At 38.5% G+C, this 9,387-nt stretch overlaps 2 protein-coding genes across 2 annotated transcripts; one reads left to right on the top strand and one right to left on the bottom strand.

Moving 5' to 3' along the window:
- Window positions 1-1,177: 1,177 nt before the first annotated feature.
- On the bottom strand, window positions 1,178-3,106 carry LOC118760915 (zinc finger protein 723-like; the record flags this gene model as incomplete). Its single annotated transcript, XM_036498531.1, has 3 exons — window positions 3,039-3,106; window positions 2,294-2,397; window positions 1,178-1,705 (listed from the first exon to the last, which is right to left on the bottom strand). Coding segments are annotated over exons 1-3 (700 nt in total), but the record flags the coding sequence as incomplete, so codon positions are not given.
- A 5,012-nt stretch (window positions 3,107-8,118) lies between these two features.
- Window positions 8,119-8,901, top strand: LOC118760916 (zinc finger and SCAN domain-containing protein 22-like). The gene is made up of 2 exons (XM_036498532.1): window positions 8,119-8,743; window positions 8,828-8,901. Exons 1-2 carry the CDS (start codon window positions 8,374-8,376, stop codon window positions 8,899-8,901), a joined length of 444 nt encoding a protein of 147 aa, XP_036354425.1. The 5' UTR covers window positions 8,119-8,373.
- The last annotated feature ends 486 nt before the right edge of the window (window positions 8,902-9,387 follow it).

The raw sequence follows: 9,387 nt of genomic DNA on the forward strand, positions 1-9,387 counted from the left end.
CAGTTTCTATCTACCAAATCCACTCACAAGGTAATGGTCGGCCCGGGGCTATAGTAGAAGACATTTGCCCAAGATGGCATGCAGTGGGACTGAACCCGGAACCATGTGGTTGGGTAGCAAGCTACTTACCACACAGCCACTCCTGCGCCTATGTTTGTGTTTGTGTTTGTCCCCTAATATCGCTTGACAACCGATGCTGGTGTGTTAAGCAGTTTGGCAAAAGGGGCAGATAGAATAAGTACTAGGTGTAGAAAGAATAAGTCCTGGGTATCCATTGTCTGCTTTGGCAAGGTTCCCATGGCTGGAGGCCCTTCCTAATGCCGACCCCTTTACTGAGTGCATTGGGTGCTTTTTATGTGGCACCAGCATCATTGGGGATCACCAAGTAACTTGCAAGATAAAGATCCAATCAGTTGTCAGAGGGAGTGGAAGCGAGGGGGATGGCTTTTTGTCAGTTGAGAGGTTGATGTATAACAGCAGGAGAGAGACGAGTGTCTTACTATAGAGGAGAAACCTGATGATTCCAGTAGGAAAAGAAAGGAGAGAATGATAGATGTATAGAGAGAAATGGATGGTGATGGAGATGTATGAGGACATACACAAAAGGTAGTGGTGGTGGGGGAATATTAGTGGTACAGAGGATAGAGGGGGATGTTTCATAGAAGTGTGAGAGGCTTATGAATGTGTGTGTGTGTGTTACTATATCCTTGCCTGGAGACTGTGTGATAGTTGTGGGTGTCACTGCCATGCAAGCAATGTTCATCGCCAATCTGACATAAAAACATGTCAGGTCACGGGGAAATATTTTAGTTTGAAACAGGTGAAGGAAGGTTGGCAACAGGAAGGGCATCTGGACAGTGAAAATTCACCTCAATAAATATCATCTCACCAATGAGAGATTGGCAAATGTGGACATGGAGAACAATGATGACAGATGACTGGTATGGTTTGTCTCTCATGAAGGTTTAAGGAAGTAGTTACGCTGCTTCTATAAGCAAATGATTTGCCACATGTTTCAATGATATGGCTTCTCTCATGTATGAAAACGTTTGAGACTAGACAAAGTGCTGTTTTTGGAAAATGATTTACCACAGGTATTACAGTGATGTGACTTCTTTTGTATGAATGCGTTTGTGTTTAGTCAGGTGACCACTTTGAGAAAATGATTTACCACAGATATCACACTGATATGTCTTCTCTCCTGTATGAATGCGTTTGTGCTGAGTTAAGTGACCAGTTACAGAGAAGGATTTACCACAGATATCACACTGATATGGCTTCTCTCCTGTATGAATGCGTTTGTGACCAGTCAAATTAATTTTTTGAGAAAATGATTTACCACAGATATCACACTGATATGGCTTCTTTCCTGAATGAATGCGTTTGTGCTGAGTTAAGTGACCAGTTATAGAGAAGGATTTACCACAGATATCACACTGATATGGCTTCTCTCCTGTATGAATGCGTTTGTGACCAGTCAAATTAATTTTTTCAGAAAATGATTTACCACAGATATCACACTGATATGGCTTCTCTCCTGAATGAATGCGTTTGTGCTGAGTTAAGTAACCAGTTACAAAGAAGGATTTACCACAGATATCACACCGATAGGGCTTCTCTCCTGTATGAACACGCTTGTGCTTAGTCAAGTTACCAGTTACAGAGAAGGATTTACCACAGATATCACACCGATAGGGCTTCTCTCCTGTATGAACACGCTTGTGCTTAGTCAAGTTACCAGTTACAGAGAAGGATTTACCACAGATATCACACTGATATGGCTTCTCTCCTGAATGAATGCGTTTGTGACTAGTCAAGTGACCATTTTCAGAAAATGATTTACCACAAATATCACAATGATATAGTTTTTCCCCAGTATGAATACGTTTATGGACAGTCAATTCAATTTTTTGAGAAAATGATTTACCACAGATTTCACAATGATATGGCTTCTCTCCTGTATGAATGCGTTTGTGACCAATCAAATTAATTTTTTCAGAAAATGATTTACCACAGATTTCACACTGATATGACTTCTCTCCTGTATGAATGCGTTTGTGCCTAGTCAGCACACTATTTTGAGAAAATGATTTACCACAGATATCACAATGATATGGCTTCTCTCCTGAATGAATGCGTTTATGCTGAGTTAAGTGACCAGTTACAAAGAAGGATTTACCACAGATATCACACCGATAGGGCTTCTCTCCTGTATGAACACGCCTGTGCTGAGTTAGGTTACCATTTTCAGAAAATGATTTACCACAGATTTCACAATGATATGGCTTCTCACCTGTATGAATGCGTTTGTGAATAGTTAAGTTACAAGTGACAGAAAATGATTTACCACAGATATCACACCTATATGGCTTCTTTGCAGTATGAACATGCTTGTGCCTAGTTAAATAACGATATCCAGAGAAGGATTTACCACAGATATCACAATCATACGATATTTTGCCCTTTTCATTCTTTTCCTCATCAGAAAAATCAATTTCTTCACACTCTCTTTTACATTCAACTTCACTCCGATATAATTCATTTTCCATAATTTTCCTTTCTCTCGTCACAGTACACAAATGTTTTCTTCTTCTCGTATATTGCTCTTAAATATTTCTACTGATATATCTCCATCAAAAGTGATCTTGGGTAATATCTGAAGATGCTGCAAACTGCCTTCTTAATTGCTTTAACTAATTAACACTCAGATTACTCTGTAATGTTTTTTTTTCAAAATTCTTCTTTATTAATCATTGATTATCTTATTGCATTAAGATTTCAACGATGTGATTCCTTATGTTTATATGACATTACAGGGTGAGTGTAAGAGGCCGGATGTGGGCAATTTTAACATAAAATATGCAGAATATTTGGGAATGGTATGCCCAGTTCAAATGTTAAAGGATTAATTCAAATATAAATATAATTTTCTGTGTATTCCAGACAATAAAGAAGACAAATTTTGCTACATATATGTCAGAGTTCAGAAGTTATATTTTGCAGTAATTCAGTATATATTTATGGAAACAGGGTTATACGTGTTATGAGTAAGACGTTCAATACTAATGATGTAGTTTATATTAAAATCCTGTGATGCTGAGGTCATCCTATAATCTGAAACGAAAGAGAAGCAACAGTGTAAAACATACAAGATAATTAGGAATTAGAGAGATTAAAACAGTGAAAGTTTTACTACATTTTTATATAGACATGTCCATAGAGGTGCAGGGATGGTTGTGTGGTAAGAATTTTGATTCCCAATACACAAATCTAATAAGGACACCCATTTTCTTCCTTCATTTCACTCCTTTCTTGAATTCCCAAGATTCCCTGTCACCATCCAATTCCATTAAGGTGAATTTGAATTTGAATGCCTGAGACATTGTGAATCTTTCTATAGCTGATTACACAACCATGGATACGTTGCAGTTACTCTCTTCATAGAGCCTGGTGATCCTGACCCCTGAACTACAAGGTTCCCTCTGCCCAGCATCAATATAAGAAGCATTGTTGGTTCAGCTGAGTTCTTCTGCTGCTTCTTCACAAACTGCCATGCTGCAGTCCCAAAGTTCGTCACAGAGTACCCCAGGCGAAAAAATGGTTAGAAATCACAACCGTTCATTTATATTTTATTTGGAAAAAGGGAAAGTGGACCTTGGCGGAATTTGAACTCAGAAACTAATAATAATAATGGTAAATTAATTATGTGCAATACTTAATTAACAAATGCTCCACCACCCACACAATGTGACGTGTGTGAGTTATGTGTGGGTAGGATCCCAGGAAATGTATTTCATCATATGAAATTCCAATATAATCGTAATATACACAGTCAGGGTACTACTAGCGAACAGTGGTCCCGGAGCGCGCACTCGCGCAAGCTAGTCGTAAGTAGTCGATCCTACAATTTTTAAAACAAAGTAAATAAATTATTTTGGTTAATATATAGATCCGCGCCCACGTGGCAAAAATGGAAGAAAATATGTGTAACAGGTGTAAGGCATCGTATATTGAAGGAATATGACGAAAAAATAGCGCGCTGACAAAGGAGGGGGTGGGGAGGGAGCTTGGAAAATTCACACGATCAACCGTACTAGATCCGCGCCCGGGTGGCAAAAATGGAAAAAAATGTGTAAAAGGTGTATATATATACATGTAAATATATATCACACACACACACACACACACAGACACTTACGTGCGCAAACACACATGCACACATACATACGCGCTCGCACACACCTGGCGCACGCACACGCACACACACACACACGCACACACATATATTTCCATATCTGTGACTTGTGTTTGTCCCAAGTCAACGCTTCATTTTCGGTTTCGGCTGTTTACGTCATCGTAACTTAGCAATTCGACAAAAGGAGAAGGAAGGAATGAGTAGCAGCCCGAAGAGAGAAAAGCCCAGTCGTCGAGGAGTATGAGTAAACACGTTGATGTGGTGCTCCAGCATGGCGGTTGTCGAAGAATCGAAACTAGTAAACGTCGGACGATAAAATCTATTTTGTAGGTAAATGGTGTCAAGGGAGAGAACTCTTATGTATAAACCATATATATTTGAGAGTAGTCCCCCCTAAGAGCTCAAATCTAGAAAATGGCAGTCAAGCGGTTTCACAGCATTGACCAAGGGAGCTAACTCCTATGTCATATATTTGTGAGTAGTCTCCCTTAACACCTAATGCCATGCCAGCGTTACAGACCAGAGGGTGAGAGACGGAGATGGAGAGAGACAGACAGACAAACAGTCGGACAGACACGTAAATCGGTGAGTGAAGGATAGACACATATTCTGTGTCATTCCATAAATAATGCGGGGTTTTTTTAAAGTTTATTTTTCAAAATTAAGATAGGCAGTGTTTTTTTTTAATCTAAAATTTTCTACATATGTATATATATTTGTGCGTGTGTGTATATATATGTATTTATGTGTGTGTGTGTATATATATTTATATATATATGTGTGTGTGCGTGTATATATTATATATATGTATATATATTTGTGTGTGTGTATATATATTTATATATATATACATGTGTGTGTGTGTGTATATATTTATATATATATGTATATATATATATATATATATATATATATGTATATATATATATATTATATATATATGTGTGTGTGTGTGTGTGTGTGTATATTTATATATATATGTTATATATATATATATATATATATATATATATAATATATATATGTATACATACACTCACACATACACACGCATACATATATATATATTTCATTTCATTACATCTAATTTCAGCTCATGATCTGTGGCCATGCTGGGGCACCGCCATTTAAAAATTTGTCAACAACCAGCCATGGGACTTGAACCCAGATCCCTTGGAGATGTATATATATATGTATGCATATATATTTATGCATACATTCATATATACATACATATATATATATATATATAGTTGTTGAGGGAACCTGTGGTAGAGGTAGACCCAGGAAAACCTGGGACGAGGTGGTGAAGCACGACCTTCGAACTTTAGGTCTCACCAAGGAAATGACTAGAGACCGAGACCTATGGAAGTATGCTGTGCGTGAGAAGACCCGGCAAGACCAGTGAGAACTGTCAAAATCAAACCAAATCAACATCAGTGGAAATTGCAGCTGTGGTTAAGCAAACCATCCAATCGTTTGTCCGTTGCCAGCCTCGCCTGGCCCCCGTGCCGTTGGCATGTAAAAGCACTATCCGCTCGTGTCCGATGCCAGCCTCGCCTGGCCCCCGTGCCGGTAGCACGTAAAAGCACCATCTGTTCGTGTCCGTTGCCAGCGTCACATGGCCCCTGTGCCGGTGGCACATAAAAACACCATCCGTTCGTGACCGTTTGCCAGCTCTGTCTGGCACCTGTGCAGGTGACACGTAAAAAGCACCCACTACACTCACGGAGTGGTTGGTGTTAGGAAGGGCATCCAGTCGTAGAAACACTGCCAAATCTGACTGGGCCTGATGAAGCCTTCCGGCTTCACAGACCCCAGTTAAACCGTCCAACCCATGCTAGCATGGAAAATGGACGCTAAATGATGATGATGATGATGATGATATATATACAAAATTTACTTGGAAGAGAATGCGTGATATATGTTGTGTGCGTGTGTGTGTATATATATATATGTATGTATTATGTATGAATGTAGGGTGGTCGGGAGGTATATACAGTAATGCCTCAATATACAAGTTAATTTGTTCCCAGAGATCGCTTGTAAAATGAGAACTCGCAAAACGGCGCCATAACTTCCCATAATAGCAAGGTTATAGTTCGTTCCCAGAAAAATATTTTATCAATAAAATTTATAATACTCGAAAATAAATGACAATAAAACAACAGCAGAATGTAAAGAATATTTTATGTAAAGTAAAAAGAATGTTGAGATCATTTATAATAAGAAGTATTATTATTAGAATTGTTTTCTGAATCACTGTCACTCACATTAGATTCACGCACACCATCACTTGAAAATGTGATCACTGATTCACAAGCACTCGTAGACGAACTTGTAGATTTCTTTTTAAAACACAAGTCTCAACTTCTATGAAACATCCCCCTCTATCCTCTGTACCACTAATATTCCCCCACCACCACTACCTTTTGTGTATGTCCTCATACATCTCCATCACCATCCATTTCTCTCTATACATCTATCATTCTCTCCTTTCTTTTCCTACTGGAATCGTCAGGTTTCTCCTCTATAGCAAGACATTCGTCTCTCTCCTGCTGTTATACATCAACCTCCCAACTGACAAAAAGCCATCCCCCTCGCTTCCACTCCATCTGACAACCGAGTGGATCTTTATCTTGCGAGTTACTTGGTGATCCTCAATGATGCTGGTGCCACATAAAAAGCACCCAATGCACTCAGTAAAGGGGTCGGCATTAGGAAGGGCCTCCAGCCATAGAAACCTTGCCAAAGCAGACAATGGATCCCCAGGACTTATTCTTTCTACACCTAGTACTTATTCTATCTGTCCCTTTTGCTAAACTGCTTAACTCACCAGCATCAGTTGTCAAGCGATATTGGGGGACAAACACAAACACAGGCGCAGGAGTGGCTGTGTGGTAAGTAGCTTGCTAACCAACCACATTGTTCTGGGTTCAGTCCCACTGCGTGGCATCTTGGGCAATTGTCTTCTGCTATAGCCTCGGGCCGACCAATGCCTTGTGAGTGGATTTCGTAGACGGAAACTGAAAGAAGCCTGTCGTATATATGTATATATATATGTGTGTTTGTTTCTGTGTCTGTGTTTGTCCTCCTAGCATTGCTTGACAACCGATGATGGTGTGTTTACGTTCCCGTCACTTAGTGGTTCGGCAAATAAGTTGCTCGACTAAAGGCGGTGCTCCAGCATTGCCGCAGTCAAATGACTGAAACAAGTAAAAGAGAAAAGAGAGAGAGATATACACACACATACCAATCTACACATAACGGGCTTCATTTAGTTTCCATCCACCAAATCCACTCACAGGGCTTTGGTTGGCTCGAGGTTATTATAGAAGACACTTACCCAAGGTGTCCATGCTTGGCATGGGTTGTACATTTTGACCAGGGCTGGAAGGCTGCATCTGATTCCTGTCTGATTTCACCAAGTAGTGTTCAGTATGTAAAAGGACCATTTAAGGCGTATTCAAAATATTACATTATATAATTAGGGCTTAGTAAAATAAATTACTTTGCCACATACTGAACTTTCTAGAAATAGCAGCCAAAAAGTTTTTAAGCCAACTTCTTACCACACAACCATCCCTGCACCTTTATGGACATGTCTATATAAATATGTAGTAAAACTTTCACTGTTTTAATCTCTCTAATTCCTAATTATCTTGTATGTTTTACACTGTTGTTTCTCTTTCATTTCAGATTACCAGATGACCTCAGCATCACAGGATTTTTATTTAAACTACATCATTAGTATTGAACGTCTTACTCATAACACGTATAACCCAGTTTCTATAAATATATACTGAATTACTGCAAAATATATCTTCTGAACTCTGACATATATCTAGCAAAATTTCTCTTCTTTATTGTCTGGAATACACAGAAAATTATATTTGTATTTGAATTAATCCTTCACCATATAAACAAAAAGAATCACATCGTTGAAATCGTAAAGCAATAAGATAATGAATGATTAATTCAGAAGAATTTAAATAAGCATTACATTTGATAGAGTAATCTGAATGTTAATGAGTTAAAGCAATTAAGAAGGCAGTTTGCAGCATCTTCAGATATTAACAAAGAACACTTTTGATGGAGATATATCAGTAGAGATATTTAAGAGCAATATACGAGAAGAAGGAAAACCTTTGTGTACTGTGACGAGAGAAAGGAAAATTATGGAAATTGAATTATATCGGAGTGAAGTTGAATGTAAAAGAGAGTCTGAAGAAATTGATTTTTCTGATGGGGAGAAGAATGAAAAGGGCAAAATATCATATCATTGTGATATCTGTGGTAAATCCTTCTCTGGATATCGTTATTTCACTAGGCACAAGTGTGTTCATACAGCAAAGAAGCCATATCGGTGTGATATCTGTGGTAAATCCTTTTCTCAAAATATTCACCTGACTAACCACAAACGCATTCATTCAGGAGAGAAGCCATTTCAGTGTGATATCTGTGGTAAATCTTTCTCTGGAAGTAATCATGTAACTGCTCACAAGTGTGTTCATACAGGAGAAAAGCCATATCCTTGTGATATCTGTGGTAAATCATTTTCTCCAAAAATTAATTTGACTGACCACCAACGCATTCATTTAGGAGAGAAGCCATGTCAATGTGATATCTGTGGTAAATCATTTTCTCAAAGTAATCACCTGACCAGGCATAGACGCATTCACCCAGTCACCCAGCAAAGCAATTAAATATATATATACACAGCAAAATATCTGCGTGTGTGTCCTTTATACAAATCCACAATTTTTCAGTTAGAGGGCTTGCACTTTCTATGGTCATTCAAAACCGCCCAAAGGTGGTCGTGCATATCTTTACATTTCCACAGTCACCCAGCTAAGCCATTAAAAAATTAATAGAAGTGACTTTTTTGTGAATTTTCTATCCAAAACCCAATCAAAATGCCCAAAACTTGATACGCCAATTGAATGCCAGCTAGCTGTATGTGATTGGTCGGAGATTTGGACAGTACTTGCGTGCATGGGCGCACGCACGCAGCTGTATATGAGTGCCCTAGCACTATGACCATGTGTTGCCAGGTCATAGGGCTTGTGTAAAATAAAGTTTATTATAAACAACACAAACACTTCATAATTTAATAACTTTCAATGTGATACCTGTTAAACAGAAGTTATTTTTAATTAGTGAAAATCTAATAAAATCTAATCATGAGTAAG

The sequence above is a fragment of the Octopus sinensis genome, unplaced genomic scaffold, assembly GCF_006345805.1.
Source record: "Octopus sinensis unplaced genomic scaffold, ASM634580v1 Contig01713, whole genome shotgun sequence".
Taxonomy (NCBI): domain Eukaryota; kingdom Metazoa; phylum Mollusca; class Cephalopoda; order Octopoda; family Octopodidae; genus Octopus; species Octopus sinensis.